The sequence below is a fragment of the Sturnira hondurensis genome, unplaced genomic scaffold, assembly GCF_014824575.4.
Source record: "Sturnira hondurensis isolate 20B ecotype Veracruz unplaced genomic scaffold, ASM1482457v3 Scaffold0014430, whole genome shotgun sequence".
In the NCBI taxonomy this organism is placed as follows: domain Eukaryota; kingdom Metazoa; phylum Chordata; class Mammalia; order Chiroptera; family Phyllostomidae; genus Sturnira; species Sturnira hondurensis.
The window spans coordinates 2,043,121-2,061,943 of NW_028087061.1; the positions used below are offsets into that span (position 1 = coordinate 2,043,121).

General features: G+C 38.8%; 1 protein-coding gene across 3 annotated transcripts in view; it reads left to right on the forward strand.

Annotated features, from left to right (window-relative positions):
• Positions 1-18,823, forward strand: part of STK38 (serine/threonine kinase 38) — a 45,448-nt gene that overhangs the window by 9,340 nt on the left and 17,285 nt on the right. For all 3 annotated transcript variants that reach the window (XM_037063303.1, XM_037063301.1, XM_037063302.1), the window contains exons 3-6: positions 8,806-8,857; positions 9,750-9,872; positions 11,584-11,667; positions 16,734-16,857. In XM_037063303.1, the coding sequence (XP_036919198.1) occupies positions 8,806-8,857; positions 9,750-9,872; positions 11,584-11,667; positions 16,734-16,857 (383 nt within the window). The remainder of the gene's footprint in view (positions 1-8,805; positions 8,858-9,749; positions 9,873-11,583; positions 11,668-16,733; positions 16,858-18,823) is intronic.

An 18,823-nucleotide genomic window follows, 5' to 3' on the forward strand; every position in this document is an offset into this window, starting at 1 on the left:
TTTTACAGTTTTTCATTCTGTGACCTTTAAGAAACCTTTGCCTATCCCAAGTCATAAAGATATTCTTCCATATTTTCTCCTGGAGGTTTTATTGATTTAATTTTTAAATTGATAAAAAATTTTAATTTTAATTAAAATTTTTAATTTTTACATTTAGTACTATGACCCATCTTGAATTAATAAGTGTGTGATATAAAATGGGGGTTGGGCCCTGACTGGTGTAACTCAGTGGGTTGAGCACGGGCCTGTGAAACAAAGGGTTGCTGGTTCAATTCCCAATCAGGGCACATGCCTGCGTTGCAGGCCAGGCCCCCAGTAGGGGACACATGAGAGGCAACCGTACGTTGATGTTTCTCTCCCACTCTTTCTCCTTCCCATCCCCTCTCTCTAAAAATAAATAAATAAAATATTTTTTAAAATGGGGATTGAGACTTATTTTGCTTTTTATGGATATCCAGTTATTTTAGCACTATTTTATTGTGAAAAAGGTTTTTTTCTTCTCATTTGATTGTTTTGATATTTTGTCAAAATTTAAAACCATGTAAGTGTGTATCTATTTTTGGATGCTCTGTTCTATTTCATTGATCTATTTATTCCTATTCCAGTATCACACTGTCTTGATTATTGTTGTTTTGTGGTAAGTTTTGAAGTCAGGTAGTGTAGGTTCTCAACTTTGTTCTTTTTTTCCCTTGCTTTTCAAGCTTGCTTTTCAAGCTTGCTTTGGATATTTTAAGTTGTTTACATTTCCATATAAATTTTAGAGTTTGTGAATTTCTACAGAAAAGCTTGATGGAATTATGATTGTAATTGTATTGAATCTGTAGATCAATTTAGGGGAGAATTGACAGCTTAATAATATTGAATCTTTGGATGCATGAATATGGTATATTTTTCCACTTTGTCAAATCTTTAATTTTTTTCATCATTGTTTTGTAGTTTTTAGTGTGGACATCTTATGTGTATTTGTTCATCTCTTCTAGTATTTTGGGTTTTTTTGATGTTATTATAAGTGGATATTTAACATTTCATTTTCCCAATCTTTGCTGTAGCACAGTGACTATTTAAAATTGACTTTAGATAGAGAGGAAGGGGATATGGAGAGGAGAGAGAGAGAGAATATAGATTTATTGTTCCACTTACTTATGCATTCATTGGTTGATTCTTGTAAGTTCCCTGACCAGGGAGTAGAACTGCAACGGCAGCGTATTGGGATGATGCTCTGACTAACTGAGGTTCCTGTCCACGGCTTTGTAGCACAGCAGTTTTCTACTGGTGTACCGCAGTACACTGGTGTGCTGCAAGAATTTTTAAAACATACAATTTAGTCAGGGGTACTAATGTCTTTTCCCTTAGATTTTCAAATAAAAATATGACAACCAACACAATAGTTATCTGGTGTGAATGAATCAAAACTATACCTATTATTTGTCAGATTGGCAAAAAAAATACAGTATATAGAATTTTAGCAATTAGTATATGTGTGCCATAGTTGAAAATCACTGCTGTAGCATATGGAAATATAGCTGAATTTTGTATATGACCTTAGGTTCTGTAACTTGCTAATTTACTTATTCTAGTAGCTTATTTTGGTAGATTCCTTAGGATTTTCTATATAAACAATTATCATGCTTAGAGAGTTTTACTTCTTTTCAATCAATTTATACAGCTTTCTTGTCTTGCCCTATTGCATTGGCTGGAATTTCAGGTACAGTATTCAATATTAGTAGAAAGACATCTTTGTTTTGTTCACAGTATCGGGGGGGAAGCACTCACTATTTCACTGTTCATTGTTATGTTAGCTGTAGGTTTTTCAAAGATGCTCTTTATACATTGGGGAAGTTGACTTATGTTCCTATTTGGCTGGGAATTGTTGTTGTTGGTTTTTTTTAAATCACAAGTGGGTGTTAAATATTTTCAAATGCTTTTTCTGCATCTTGGGAATGATTATATGGTTTTTTTCCTTAGTCTTTTAATATGGTGAATTACATAGACTAATTTTTTAAAAATTTTACTTATTTATTTTTAGAGAGAGGGGAAGGGAGGGAGAAAGAGGGGGAATGAAACATCAGTGTGTGTTTGCCTCTAGCACACTCCCTACTGAGGACCTGGCTTGCATCCCAGGCATGTGCCCTGACTGGGAATTGAACCAGCGACACTTTGGTTCATAGGCCTGTGCTCAATCCACTGAGCTATACCAGCCAGGGACATAGACTAATTTTTGAGTATTAAACTAACCTTGCATTCCTGAGGTTAAAAAAACATTCTTGCTCATAATGTATTACTCTTTTTATATGTTGCTTGATTTAGCATATTAATCTTTTGATAGAGATTTTTGTATCCATGTTCTTAATGAGGATGTAAATCATAATTTACATGGGATTTATGATGTGACCTTAAATATATAAATCTGTATACAGACTGGCAAACATGTCTTAGCTGATGGTAGCTAGCTGCTGTTCACTGGGACAAATGCTTGCCCAGTACCAGTTGTTAGGATCACGGGGAATTAAAAGATAAATTTGCACAGTGTATCGCTAGCCGAGTGAAATCTGAGCTTCTGGTGTTGTTACAAAACAAATGCTTATGAATCTTAAGTTACTTGTTTTAGTTGATAATAGTCAGTTAGTTTCTAATCCTACTGGCTCCGCCCTATGTATCACATTCCCCAGGAACAAGATGATACGTGGTTTTATTTACATTATTAATGTGTTACATTGTGCTTTGCACTGATTTTACCCTAAAATGGGTTGAAATCAATGCTTTTGGTGGGGGATTCTTAAGATAGAGAGAACTTCCAAAAGCTTTTGTGGCTTTTGTTTTTCTTTAAGACCAAACTGATCAAAAGACAATAAGGAGAGAATTTTAGACACATAAGTTAGAATGTTTGGTTTAGGTAGTTTTTGTTGTCCTCAAATCACCAATATTTGTCATTTTTACAAATGAAAAAGCAGCAGATACTGCCCTGACTGGGTAGCTCAGTTGGTTGGAGTGTCCTCCGATATGCCAAAAAAGATTTTAAATTTGATTCTGGGTCAGGACACATACCTAGGTTGTGTGTGCAGTCCTCAGTCAGATGTGAGCAGGAGGCAACCAATACATGTTTCTCTCTTTCAAATCAATAAAAAACATATCCTCAGGTGAGGATTAAAAAATTAATAAATAAAATTAAAAAGCAGCAGATACTTTGAGCTTTTTAGAATCAATATTTTCTTGTTAATCTTTTTTATTTAGTGCCCTCTTTTTTTAAAAAAAGATTTTATTTATTTATTTTTAGAGAGGGGAAGGGAGGGAGAAGGAGAGGGAGAGAAACAATCATGTGTGAGAGAAACAATAATCAGTTGTCTCTTGTGCACCCGCAACTGGGCCCCTGGCTAGCAACCCAGGCACGGCCCCGAGCTAGAATCCAACAGGAGGGTGTTCAACCCACTGAGCTACAATAGTCTGGGCTTAGTGCCTTCTCTTTTGGACATGAGTTGATACTTGGTTTTAGGTTTGTTGATACAATTTGATAAGATGATTATAGGTTTTATTATTCCTAGAAAGTTAAAAAAATAGAAGAAAAACAGTTATTGGCAGGATTTACTGAAGTGGTGAGTAAACTAAAATGAGAACTATCAGAAATGGCTACGGCTTTTTGATATGAAGGGAAACATCACAGGCACCTGCTAAAAACAGAATTTTAATGATGTGAGACAATCAGTAAAGAAATTTTATTATGAGTATATGGCTAATATGTGATAAGCAGTTTGAAATAATAAGTCTTAGGTTAGTAAATGTTGAGACCAGGTTATAATACAAATTGTCATTTTGTTTGTATGCGCCTCATGTGATGCCTTTAAAACCTCTAGTCTTTCTCCTATGTAGATACTACTTTGGTACTGTTCCATGTATGGGAGAGCACCAGGTTGCCTGGAAAACAAAGGACTTTCTGCAACAGGAGAGGCGACCAAAGCCTAAAAGTAGAAGGAAGAATAAAACTCATTTTGATAGTTTCTTGTATAAAAGTGGAGTATGAGAACATTGGTTATTTTTATAGAAACACTGCAGCAAAGCTCTGTAGATGAAGTAAAAAATAATTAGACCCCCAGAGTCTAGTCCCCATCACACAGTGTTGCAGAGTACAGTTTGCTGCTCTCCTGTTGATGCTATTGGTAAACTGTAAGCTGAGTCTACCTGGTAGTAGGTCAAGTCATCTTTATTTCGTCTGTTTTGCCTTTTATAGGGGCCTGTATGGTAACTTTCTCTAGGAACAGCAACTTTCCATCTGTTTTCTCTCATGTGATGTAGGTTCCCAGTAGGTGTTCATAATTGTCTAGTTATTCATAAAAAATTAATGGTTTTAATAATTTATAGCAGTCTGAAACCAAAACTGAGGAACTTCATTTCTTCTTACAAATATTCTGTGTTGTTTCTGTTCTTCATAAATACTGTTTGCTGGATTAATTAAAGCCACAAAAACCTGATTTAATTGGCAATAATGGTCTACATCTTCCCATACTCCAAAGTCAAGTAAGAACTTCCTTACATTTTATTCTCTGAGAAGCAGCGTGTTCTGCTACTCCTCTTAGATGTTGTTACCCAGGTTTTCCTAACTGATCTAATAGTGAGTTGTAATATGTGGTTATTACTAATGAGCAAGAGTCAGTTTTATTTAAGCCCCAGGGTTGGGTGAATCTGGACCTTGTTGTAATGGTGTCACTGACTACATATCAGTCAAACAAAAGTAATTTGTTGAGATTTAAAAAACATCTGTGTAATCACTTTTAGGGTATTTCTTGAGAATTTTCTCAGTTTGATCATGGAGATAATGACCACTGTTTATTTCTATACTGTTTTTTTTCTGGTTTTCAGTGCCTCATCAACAGAAATTGTCAACTACTCTCTTGTAGTTGACATTTTAAATGTCAACTTGTATTTTAAATCTAAATTCACAGTGAGAAGTTTTCCACAGCTTTACTGAAAGAAAGTGTGACTAAATTTGTTTTGGTAGAATACCTGCCTGGGAGTGAAGTTACCAGAATCAGCTCCTTGAACACAATCAGATTCTTTCATTAGAGGACATACCCAGAAGAGGCCTGTCATAACAGAATTACCCCCGGTAAACATTTACTGGGACCAAGTCAGCAAAGGCCTCGAAACCTCTGAATCAAGCTGTGCTGGGAGGGGAGCCTAAATGAGGCTTAGAAATGGTGGCTAATTAAAAGTAGTAATCAGGAATGGGTCTGCACATTGTTACACATTCTGAGCTCTGACCTTTTATAAAAAATTTAGCAACATACATTTCAGAATGTTAGTACTTACAAAGCACTATTCTTAGTGAAAGTAGAATTCAGATGAGGTCCCTGTCTTCAAAAGAATTTACCTGGGGCTCCCGGCCGGGTTGCTCAGTTGCTTAAGCCATCATCCTGATATGTCTAGGTAGCAGGTTTGATCCCAGGTCAGGGCACATACAAGAATCAACCAGCCCTGGCTGGTGTGGCTCAGTGGATTGAGCTCTGGCCTGCAAACAAAAGGGTCGTTGGTTCGATTCCCAGTCAGGGCACATGCCTGGGTTGCAGGCCAGGTCCCCAGTAGGGGACATGTAAGAGGCAACCGCATATTGATGTTTCTCTCCCTTCTTTTCTCCCTCCCTCCCCTTTTCTCTAAAAAGAAATAAGATCTTTAAAAAATAAAAATAAGAATAAGAGAATTAGCCAATGAGTGCATAAATGAGTGGAACAACAAATTGAAGTTTCTCTCCCTCCTTCCCCTTTCTCTCTAAAACCAATAAATTAAAAAAAAACTTACATGAGTTTACACAAAAATGAGTGGAGCTTATGGAGAGCCTTGGGCATGCAAGTAGCCTGTGTCTCCCTCAGGATTACGGTCTGGAATGCGGAGATGGAGTGGAGGAGCGACCCCACCACAGCGCATGCCAGCTAACCTGGCGCTGTGACCAGAGACGGGCCTGCTTTTTTTTTTCATCATGAGCGCTTTTAAATAAACACATAGATAGAAAGACTGAGGCAGACAACCCCCATTTAGTCATCCCTCAGATACAGTAATTGTCAAGACTTTGCTAAATTTGTTTCATCTATTACATTTTTTTCTTGCTACTGTATTTTAAAGCAAACTTCAAATATCTTTCAATCCTGTGTATTTCAGTATGGACTTCAAAAATATGGCCATTTTCTTGTATAATCACAATGCCACCAAAAATCTAACAAAGTTTATAGTAATTCCATGGTATCATCTCACAGAGGATGTCTCTTGTAAGCCTCATTTTAGGCTGTGCTTGTCATTTTTGGTGTCTTCAAGGCCTTTGCTGACTTGGTCTCAGTAAATCATTACCAGGGGTAGTTCTGAATGGCAGGGCTTTTCTGGGTATGTCCTCTAATGAAAGATCTGATTGTGTTCAAGGAGCTGACTCTGATAGCTGTACTTTCAGGTAGGTATTCTACTGAAACTAATTTAATTACATTTGCAATAAAATGTGGAAAATGGCTCAGTTTGAATTTAGATTTAAAATACAGTCAGCAGGAGCTGTCCCTGTGATACACCTTGTGTGGTAGCACAGAGGACTTCCAGCCCAGTCTGGTGTGGTCATTCAGAAAATGTATAGTCAGAAGGTGTGATGGTATTTGATAATCAAGGCACAAAAAGAACTAAACATGGCTGAGTTTTTATAGCTCTTGCCATTGATAGTTTGACTCTTCTTATTCCCTACTTCAACTGTTTAACCACTGAAATGCAATTAGTTTACACTTATGAAACTACCAATAATACAGCCTTTTCACTCCAATATTTGACCACACATAGATGTATATCCCAAGATATTCTGGGAACTAGAAGAAGAAAAGTGGGCAGCCTAACAGCCATGTAGATGCTTGCTTCTTCCCATCAGGGGCAGAGTAGGTCTATGGATTTGTAATATTTCTAACAGTATATTCATTTAAACTAAATACCATTATTGCAGTGCATATTCATGGGTCAAAATGAAACTCATTATCTTTCCATGTTTATCTCTGTGTTTCCTGTCTTGGTCAGTGGCATCATTGTCCTTCCACACAAGAAATTCTAAGACTTCCCCTCAGTTCCTACTGCCAGTTGGTTGGCCATCTTTGCAGGAGCTCTGTTCATTTCATTCTAGGTATCCAGCCCTGTTTCTGGATCTTTACTGCACGTATGAATCCTTAGGATAGCTTTAAATTTGCCTCAGTCTGTTAGTTGTTTTTCCTGCCATTAGCTCATTACTGTTGGTTGCCATTCTAAAATAGAAACTTCATCACATTGCTTCTTTGTGCACAAGCCTCTGTAAATTCTTGGTCAGCGACTCACTAAGAGCCAGGCACACTCAGAAGTGCCGTGTGCCTCAGCTAAACTAGACTATATGCTATTACTTCACTTACCCTTATTCTTCCCTGCCTTGCTCATACTGCCCATTTTCTGGAATGCTGAGAAGTGGTGGAGGGGAGATTCCAGCCTGTGCTTTCATTTACAGTACTGAATAAATAAAGGTTATAAGGAAGTTTTAATTGTTTCTTTTGGCTTTATCAAATCAATATGAAACTGTAGATCAAAAAATACTCTTAAAATTTTTTTCCCTCCAGTGGATTGAGCGTGGGCCTGTGAGCTAAAGTCTCACTAGTTTGATTCCAAGTCAGGGCACATGCCTGGGTTGCCAGCCAGGTCCCTGGTGGGGGGTGTTTGAGAGGCAACCACACATTGATATTTCTCTCCCTCTTTCTGCACCCCTGTCTCTAAAAATAAACATAAAATATTTTTTAAAAACCCACAAAACTTTTTATCCCCATTCCCCCCAGAACATTTTTTTATCATTGTTTTGAGAGCGAAGGGAGGTCAGAAGTTGGGAGAGAGGGGAAGGGAGGGAAGAAGGAAAGAGCGAGCGAGAGCGGGAGCACGTGCTTGAGAGAGAAAAAGAAACAGCCTTCTCATACATGCCCCAACTGGGGATTGAATTTGCAACCTGGGTATGTGCCCTGATAGGGAATTGAACCTGCCATCTTTTGTTCTACAGGACTGTGTTCCAACCTACTGAGCCACACTGACCAGGGCAAAATATTCTTTTTTTTTTCTTTTAAGATTTTATTTATTTACTTATTTTTAGAGAGAGGGGAAGGGAGGAAGAAATTGAGGGAGAGAAATATCTATGTGTGACAGATACAGAGATGAGTTGACTCTGGCATACCTGCAACCAGGGACCTGGCCTTGTGCCCTGACCAGGAATTGAGCTGAATTTTTGGTTTGCAGGATGGCTGCCCAGCCCACTGAGCCATACCAGTCAGGGCCAACAATATTTTTGAATACAGTTTCTGCAATTTAGTGCTCCAAGGATTTAGAGTCCTTAAGTTTTATGGTGATACCAGTTACCTCCCTTGAATATCTAGATTCTGCCTTTTACCTTTGTTGTTTATTACTCTTTGTGGCAGGGAGGAGGAGGGTGTGAAAATAAAGGAAGTAGATTTCAGTTGGAGAGAGGGAAACACCTTGATATGAGGTTATCAAACACCAGCTGTTTTGTGGTTTGTTAAGGAGGAAATACAGTTCTGCCAGGAAAAAAAAAAGACTTTTCATTTCAAAATAAGATTCTTTTTTGCATTAACATCTTATACATTCTGTTTCAAAATGTAAAACTAACAAAAAAAATAGGAATCTTCAGTTGTCTTAGTAACTGTAATTTATTGCTTTAATGAGATCTTTCAAGATTCACCAGTTTTTGTTGTTAAAAGAATAATTTTTATATTTGTATAGACTTCCCAGAAAATTATCATTCAGATTTTATTTCACATGTCTTTTTATTTTTAGACAAAAGAAGTTAGAAAAAGTGATGGAAGAAGAAGGCCTAAAAGATGAAGAGGTAATTAAAATCATCATTTTTTTTTCTTGAAACTCAGCATGGCAGGTCACATCTTGTTCAGCAAATGGCTAGTCTTAGTGCACAGGGAAGGCCTCTGGCTCAGTGACAGAAACTTAGGAGGGCTAGTGTGCTTTGGATTTAGGTGTTCATGCAGAGGGAGAAGTTAATTATCAAGCATTCAGGAGAGAAAGATTTCTCTAGTTCTATAGTTAAAATAAGTTCATTAGAATTAATTTAGAGCCAATAAAAGGAAGAGATGAAATCAAATTAAAAAGTTAAAAAGCAAATTGTAGCATACTTGCGGAATTGACTGAAAAGGCTCCACAGAAAGGGGACAAATTTCTGAAATAATTATTAAGGAAAAAGATCTCTCCAATTAGCCCTTTTCTCCAATGCCTACAGATGTGGTTGGAGAAAATACAGTTAACAAGAAACTGCAAGGAACTGAATGGCAGAGGAAATGTTTTCAAAAATAGGAATGAATCACACAACCCAGGAAAATGGTGAAAAATATCCCAGATTTGTAGGGATCATAGACAACTAGAGCATAAAAGGAACTGCAATGAGTAAAAACCCCAGAGAGAAAGCACATGCTTCTATTTTTGTAACAAAGGAAAATGGCGATCATTTATCCCTCCTTCGTTAGCAAGGTTAGACCAGAGGATCACTGAGGAAGCACCTGTCTGTTGACTATGGTTTGGTTATTGTATCTGGACGCCGGGAGGGGAGAAGTGACCTGTAAGGGTCCTTCTGTGATGCTTTTGTGTGTGAAAAAGTAAGCTTCGTCTGGGGGCCTGTTTTCTAGATGGGTCAAATCACAAATGGAATTTGTTGCAGAATTTCAACTCCTCACCCTTCCATTCCTCTCTCCTTTTATTTATTTAAACATTAGAAACGACTCAGGAGATCAGCTCATGCTCGGAAGGAAACAGAGTTTCTTCGTTTGAAGAGAACGAGACTTGGATTGGAAGATTTTGAGTCCTTAAAAGTAATAGGCAGAGGAGCGTTTGGTGAGGTAAAAACAAAACAAACCCCCGCTGTTACAGCTGCTTACCCAGTGCAGAGACACCACAGGACTTCACAGCTTCTAATGTACCCAGAGCTTATGATTGTTGATAGACCTGCCTGTGGGGAGGTGGGTGGAGCCTGCCAGCCCCACATCCTGTCTGCTGTCTGTCCTCTTCTTCCCTCTCCACTGTCCCAGATCTCTGATCGTTGTGCTGTCTTTTTCCAGAGATGATGTTGATGCTTTAAGTATTGATCTAGAGGGAGAGTTGAAAGGTAGAAGGAAATCAGTAGTCATTATTGACTGTTTTTCTGCTGTAATCATGACAGGAACTCATAGGTGACTTGGAGCATGTAGTGTTGCAGTGTCACAGAGCCACTGAGCACGTGGTACCAGAAGTTGGCCCAGGCTTCCTGATCTTTTTAAAAAGTTCTACTGATTTTAGGGAGAGAGAGGAAGGGGGGAGAGAGAAACATTTGTTGTTCCACTTATTTATGCACTCATTGATTGATTCTCGTATGTAATCTGACCGAGGATCCAACGCTCAGCCATGGCATGTGGGGATGATGCTTTAATTACCTGAGAGCTACCTGCCTAGGGCTCAGCTTTCCTCATCTTAAAGCTCTTGTTTCCCCAGTACCACTCCACCCTTTGTTTCTTCATGCCCGACTAGTACAGCTCTAAAAAGATGGCCCTAGGAGAGACAGGGTTTATAGAAATGAGTTCTATAAAGTAGTGGGAGAGAGGTGAAAGAATTTGTAGCTTTGTCCCAGCTAGTCTTGCAGACACATCCTGTTTGGTCATAGGAGTGCTCTGGTAGGGAGGGTTTGAATGAACCCATGCAGGGTCATTCCCTAATGGAAAGCATCCAAAGTGGTTGACTTATTGATACAATAGTTTCATTATTTTTATATAAAAGGAGCATCATGTTATTGAAAACCCATACCTCAGGGGAAAATATAAGTGCGTACAAAAGCACAGGTAGAAGATTAAATTGATCCCTCAGCATTGAGAATCCCTGTTGGCCTCTTAAGAGAGGGAAACAGACAGTACCCCCTCTAAATTGCTTTCCGTTCAGTGAGGAAGGGACATGGGATTCAGTCAGGAAAACAAAGGTTCAGGAAGAAGAAAACATACATAGCTTGGGTGAGGAAGGGAAGAATGTGCAGGGAATTGCCAAGAAGTTTTTTTGGGGGGGTTGTACAGTAGACCATTAATTTTCTTTTTATCTATTTATCTATTCTCTATTAAAAACACTGGAAAATTGACAGGAAAACTGCTTAAACCCCTATTTCCCTAATTATAAATTTTAGATTTTTTCCCTTCCAGATATTTTTTTTTCTGCACATGAACTTTTGCTATTGTTTTAAACGTTGTTGTAATTATTTACTGAGGTTTTCGGAGCTGACTGTGTGACATGTACCATGGTTTTAATGAGCCCTTAAGTTAAAAAACGAGGGCTTGACATTAGATTGTTTTTGTTCAACTGGGGAGCCAGAGCTGTTCACGTGTGGAGATATCTGAGGGTGTCTCCAGCACTGGCTTCGCTGGGTGGAATGTATCCATTTTCATACATCATAGAGCACTTTCTTCTGCTTTGGTATCGCTAGTTGCTTATATAAATGGTAAAACCTTTTTAGTTTAAACATTCCTATAACACATGAGAGCCTTAGTTTGGCATTGTAAACTTTTAACTTGGCATTTTTTAAATAACTTTTAGGTGCGGCTTGTTCAGAAGAAAGATACAGGGCATGTGTATGCAATGAAAATACTCCGTAAAGCAGATATGCTTGAAAAAGAGCAGGTAAAACCCAATTATAGTAGGGATTTGAGTCAGCCTATGAACTTGTTCTCTCCTAAAACTGTTCCTTTTGCTTAATTGAAATGTATATTGTTATTACAGTTTTCTTTAGCTCTGTCAAGTTTGAATATATATATATATATAATGTTACTTATCCAACAAAGAAGCAGTTATATATATTTTAAAAGTATAAATAATGCCTACACATTTTATGCAGTCTTCTTAAAGTCAAGAACCTATCAGAGAAGCGCCTGCTGTTGGGAGTCCCAGTTGCTCACAGGGCGTCTTCTCTTAGGTGACAACTGATGTGGTGGCCCGTTCCTTACCGAATGCTGAGATAGGAATTGCAGATACTCTTTGGAACTGAGGCTTAGGAATTAGAATTTGGAATTGGCAATCTAAAATGTGTTTTACTGTACTTTATTTTGTTCACTGGAATCAAAGCTGTGTCTTCTGTGTAAGCTCATCATTACCTAAGAGAGAACAGCCTTCTCGAATGAATTTGAAAAAAATATGCAGACAGCAGAGCAGTGCACATTCTTCACTAATGATTAAGAGCACTTTTAAAACCTAAAAAGATACATGAGTAGTTTGTGCAAAATAAATTGTAAATGTTAAATAATATTAAAAATGAGAATGCAGAGTTTCTGTAAATCTAGTTTAATTTTTTTTTAAGATTTTATTTATTTATTTATCTTCAGAGGGGAAGGAGAGAGGGAGAGAAACATCAATGTATGGTTGCCTTTTTTTGTGCATCCCCTGCTGGTAGTTAGCCTGCAAGGAACCAGCCTGCAACCCAGGCATGTGCCCTGACTGGGGATCGAACCGCGATCGTCTGGTTCGCAGGCCCACGCTCAATCCACTGAGCTACGCCAGCCAGGGCAAATCTAGTTTAATTTAACTGGATACTTAAGAACAAGCTGTAGTGGGTGACGCCTGTAAATATCCTGTAAAAGATCAGATGCTACAGGAAGGCAAAGAGAGGCTCTTTCTCTCTGGAGGGACCAGGAGAGCTCTGGGTGCAGAGCCCAGGAGTGGGGAGGCTGGCCCCACATTTAGTCCTTTCTGCCTCTTGAGAGGAGGTATAATCACTGAGATTTCATGTAAATTCCAGCTCCAGACTTGGAATTTATATTTTCTCTTTAATTTTCACGTTCCCCAGAAGCTTTAGACTCCTAGGAATTTGGATTGAGATTTACATGTCAGTAAATCTTCAGGCATTATAGTTAATGCTAACACCAACATACTAAAAATGCACATCAGCTCTATTTATGTGTTATCTAAAAATTAGTATGTGGTATGGGGTGTAAGCACTGAAAGAGTTTTAGCTGATCTTGAAAAGGAAACTGTAAAACTGTCGATTAGTTAGTATATTTTGTATTTCACAAGTTTTATTTTTATAAGCCGTATTTCCTATAGGTTTACCCAAGGTTCCAAATCTTCCTTTATCAACTAACTGCACTCAGAATGAGATGGTAAAGAAGCGCATGTCATGGCCCTCACGTACTAACCCTCGATAACCTGTGCCCGTTCCCAAGCACGGTGACAGGTGATCCAGACATTGTGCAAAAACGTGTTCTCAAATGTTGTGCCTCCTTCAAGATTAATTCCTAAAACTTTTCTAAATGAAAGTAAAGGAGATATTTGTTAGGATTAGGATTTGAGTCCACCTTGCCATTGGACTCAGCTCCTTGCGTTTGATCTCAGTGTGGTCCAGTGAGGGCTCCTGGCCACAGTCTCTGTGGGTCGCCATCCTGGAGCGTGAGCAGCAGTCACACTAGGTGGGAGTGGAAGTAGACCAGTGCAGGTCCACTACTTTCGGGTGTGGCTGACTAAGTTAGGATTCAGAGCCTAACTCTTTGTTAGCTAGGTATAGGTGCCTTTTCAGAGGAAAAGTTTTTTGTTTGCTTTTATTAAACTGATCAAGAATTAATAACAACCCACAGAAAGTTCAGGTTGTTATTTGTCCCACAGGGTGGAAATTTTTGCCACCTGGAAAATTTTAAAGGATAAGAGACCAGCATTTAGCTAGTTTCTTCATGTTTCTCTTTCAGTGAAAAAGGGAAACCTCTAATTGTGATGCTGGTCATAGTATTCAGGTGGGATAAAAGACTGACTTGTATCTGTTTCCCTAGTGCCCAGGGTAGCAACTAGCCTGTAATTCCCCACCCCATTAAATAGTTATGGAATGGGACAGGAATTGGAACTTCTGATAAGGGTAAGGATAACCTACCCTTACCCTACTCTACTCCTAGATCTTTATTTTATTGTATTTTGTTTTGTTTTGTTTTGTTTAGTTTTAGAGGGAGGGGAGTGGAGGGAGAAAGAGAGGGAGAGAAACATCTCAATTGGTAACCTCTCGAATTTCCCCACCTGGAAACCTGGCCTGGAACCTGGCCTGCAACCCAGGCATGTGCCCTTACCACGAATGGAACTAGCAGCCTTTTGGTTTGCAGACCAGTGCTTAGTCCACTGAGCCACACCAGCCAGGGCTCCACTCCTTGATCTTGAGGACCCTAGCTGCTGATTCAGCCCCAGGAGAGAAGGACAAGGTGAACTTAAGTGACCATAGCTTTCCCCTTGACAAACAGGGGATGCTGTAGTCACCAGCCTGTCCTCCAAGTGGTAGTAGTAGTACCTCACCTTTTCTTTGCTCCCTGCAGTAGGGACAGGCCTTAACAGGAGCCAGGGGAAGCAGAGGCAGGTGGAGGCTGCCTTGTACCATATTCCTGTCTGGTAATGACTTGGTCAAAGCCATGGCTACTGTTTAGCAAGTGGCATTAGTGTTTTCCAGAAGGTTGCTACTGTATTAAACCTGAGTAAAGGCAGTAGCTTTACTGGACTTCACTATGATTCATAGCTCTGTTCCTTGTCACCCTATGCTCCATTTTTCCCACCTTCATGCTGTTAGTAGAGGTATAAAAATGTTTCTATTTAAAAATTTATGGAACAATTTTAGTAGCAGTTGGAAACTCAGTAAGTAAACTCAAATGCCTTCAGGCCCCTGGGAATTAGTGTGAGAGAATGAGGCAGTTTAGGTATAAGCCAGGAGAGGGGTAGGATTTGTGGAAGGCTGGAATGGAAGGCTGCCTGGCTTTGCTAAAGACATTCCAATAGCCCTGGCTGGTGAAGCTCAGTGGATTGAGCATGGACCTGCAAACCACATGATTGTGGTTCGATTCCCAGTCAGGGCACATGCCTGGGATGCAGGCCAGTTCCCAGCAGGGGACTCACGAGAGGCAACCATACATTGATATTTCTCTCCTTCTCTCCTTCCCTTCCTCTCTGAAGATACATAAATAAAATTTTAAAAATTAAAAAAAAAGAAATCTCTGCTTTGTAGAACAAGTATGAGACTTGTATAAAAAAAAGACATTCCAATAAAAGCATATAGAACATTGTATCTAACAAAACAACACCCATGGGCCGAGATGCCAAAAGGAGTGCTGGTTTGCGAACTTCAGTACATCTTTACCTCTGAACACATTGTAAACTCAAGCCCTGTTGGCATCTAAGACCAAAACCTCTCTTCAAGGATTAGACTGGGCTTTATAAGCTTAGATTTTATTCAACCCAACTTTGCATTTTGCATAAGAGGAGAGGGGGCTGGATTTGGTAATATGCAGCACTGTTTTGATTACCATTACATATTATAAGTAGATAAGGTAAATTTTACAATAAAATGTTTTTTAATGAATTCTACCTGTTCTCCCAAACCTTTGGCAACTTGGCCTCCTTAGCTAGATATTTCAGTAAGAGTAGAAAACTGGAAATACCATAAATTTGAACCTAAAACTTTTCTTAGGTGCTCATATGTTTCAATTCAGTAAGAATTGTTTGGGTACATACTCTGAGCACGGCAGCGACCTAAGTGCTGGGTTGTCATAGTATTCTAGAGTTGTCAGTGAGGGCACTGGCATTGCACATGCCTTTGCACACCTGAGCCAGGACTTTTTTTTTTAAGATTTTATTTTTTTATTTTTAGAGAGAGGGGAAGGGAAGGAGAAAGAGATCGAGAGAAACATCAATGTGTGGTTGCTTCTTGTGCACCCTTTGTTGGGGACCTGGCCCATAACCCAGGCATGTACCCTGACTGGGAATATAACCTTGACCCTTTCTTTGGTTCACAGGCCTGCACTCAGTTTACTGAGCTACACCATCCAGGGCTGTGCCAGGACTTTTTAGAGAGTCTCATCTTGAGATTACTTATATCATAAAAGATTACACTTGTCCCCCCCCTTATCTGCAGTTTCACTTTCCATGGTTTCAGTTACCTGTGTTAAACTGTGGTCTGAAAATATAAAATGGAAAATTCTAGAAATAAACAGTTCATAACTTTTAAACTGAGCGCTGTTTTCTGAGTAGCATGGTGAAATCACACACCATCCCATCCTGTCTGTCTGGGGTACGGATCCCTTTGTCTGCTGTACCTACACTGTATACACTACCCCACTGTTAGCCACCTAGTGGCCGCCTTGGTCGTCAGACTGACTGATGTGGCATCACAGTGCTTGTGTTCAACTCAAAACCATTCACATAACTTTTTTCACAGTATATTGTTATAATTGTGTTTTATTATTAGTTATTGTTGTTTACCTCTTACTATGCCTAACTTATAAATTAAACTTTATCATAGGTGTGTGTATATAGGGGAAAACACTGTATAGGTAGGGTTTCCTGCTATCTTTGGTTTCCGGCTTCCACTGGGGGTCTTAGAAAATATCCCTCTCTGATAAGGAGGGAGTACTGTATTGAAACGCAAAGGTATGAAAAACAGTGGTGATTTTAATTAATCAGAGGTTTGATTTTTAGTGCTGTTAAAGTTGCTGTTTGCATGACAGCCATTCATTTTGCCATTTTTTAAGCCTTTCATCACTTAAGTTTTCATTACTGAATACTGCCAAGTCAAATGTTGTCAGTTTTGAGTTAGTAGGTTGGCCTAAGCATGAATTAGATCTTTTGCATCATCACAATATAATATTCAAAACAGTATTTAAATTGTTTAAACAAATATTCAGTCTAATAAAGCAGAGCAAGTCTTGTCATTAATCAAATGCATATACCTCCAGGTTGGCCACATTCGTGCGGAGCGTGACATACTAGTGGAGGCAGACAGTTTGTGGGTTGTGAAAATGTTCTATAGTTTTCAGGATAAGCTAAACCTCTACCTAATCATGGAGTTCCTGCCTGGAGGTAATTACTTGACGATGAAAGGTCATTTTTCCTTTTTGTTCTGTGGCTTCTTTCTCACCTCAATTAACCCTCCTTTCTAATCCGTGCTCACAAAGTTACTTTCTATGTCTTTTTTAGGTCTGTAAGGAAGTCAGTAACCTATCTGGTACGGGGTGCCTTTCTACAATTCTTAGTGCCACGAAAATAACCTTCTAATTTGTTCTCATGATTTCAGATGGACATTTCCTTCTTTTTTCTTTCTAAATGTATAAGATTAAACTAAAGACTCTGCCTGCTCTCCTGTCAGTGGGCATCATGTATAATCAGTTTCCCAAGTGACAAAATGGAAACTGTAACGTTCTTTGCTTCAATTCTTTTGTTTCTTTTTTCTATAACTTATATTAATGAGGAGGAAATTTCTCATTACCTATACTAGTAGCCAGAATGAGTTCCTTATTTCTGAGATTTTTATGTGTCATGTAATTTAGCATGTGCACCTCCTATAAGACAGCTCCAGACAAACCCAGAACAGTGTCTACTGTCTCTTCTGGGAAACACAGCCTGTTTCCCAGAAGGTGAGCTGCGAGCAAACTCTGGTGGGAAAAAAAGAAAACTTTTTCTCCTTTGGTTCTATAGCAAAGCAAATATAATTGTGGCATAATATTTTGATTTTGTGACAACCTTTAGTTTAGATCTAGGGTTATCAGTAATATTTTATTAATAATTGATGGTTAAAAAGAAATATAGAATGAGGGGAAACTTTTTACTATTTAGATGCTGATTCTTAAACAGGAATAAGAACCAGCTCTGTCACTAGCCCCTTGGCATGTGTCTCCTCAACCTTACCTGTACCAACTTCCATAGCTGCTCATGTCTCCTTGACCCGGCCCCGTGCACCTGGTGGAGCTGGCCTGCGGAGCCTTACACCACCTGGCCTGAGCTCTGATCACCTGGGCAGGCGGGAGGCCATTGGCTGCCACATGGCTACCTTAGAGCTGGCCTGGGCACACTGTCCTATGTCACTAGTGTGCCTCCAGATTGCATGTGTGACTGCCAGGAGTGAGTAGGGATTCATATTTTTCATGTCTTGGGTAAAAAAAAAAAAGAGCATTTAAATAAAAGGCTTAAATGGGGTTTTTTTTTACATAGGGGTAAAATACCCACTTTTCTCTAAGAATAGAAAAATTCCCAGTGAAGAATGAAATGAAATTAAAAACACAACATGATGCTCTATTAAAATCAGTTTTCTTTCTCTTTTCCCTATTTTCTAACATAAATGGCTTTCCTGCTTTTCTTAGCTTTAAACTACGTATTAGACTTAATTTGCTTTTGTCTTAATTGTTGCGTTAGGATCAGAATCTTTGTTTTGCCATTTTATGTTGCTCGTATAATTAAAATTTGAATTTGCAGAAAACAAGGAAGTTACCTTTTAATTATTAAACTATTGATAATATGTTGTAAAAATTGCACAAAGCGTATCAGTGTATATTTAAATACCTGTAATAAAACACTGAAGGAAGAAACCTCACTGCTTTGGGGAGGTGGTTAGTATGTGTGCACTCTGGGGAAGCAGCCACCCCACTTTCAGTTTAGTTTCAGTTTTTGCTGACTAGCATTTTGCTTCCTAAATCTCACTTTTGTGTTTATGTTCTAGTGCTTTGTGAATAGTAATTGGCGGGTCTGTTTTCAGCCTCCCCAAATGCTTATTATTGTTTGGCATTTCAGTCTCTCTATATAATAATGGCAGTACAACTTATGTGAAAATGCCATTTGGTTCTAGGAAGTTTGCAGACATTTGTGCAAAGTTAAAAAGGAAAGCAGCTTTATCCCCAGGTCAAAATTTATCATAAGCAAACTTACTTTTTTTTTTAGTGTGAGAGAACTTTTCTTTTTCTCTCAATATGAAATGGAAATCATAGCTCAGTGGTAAGCGTCAGCTAGGCTAGGCCAAAGTGCTTTGCTCTCCGCGGCTAGGAATTTGACCTTT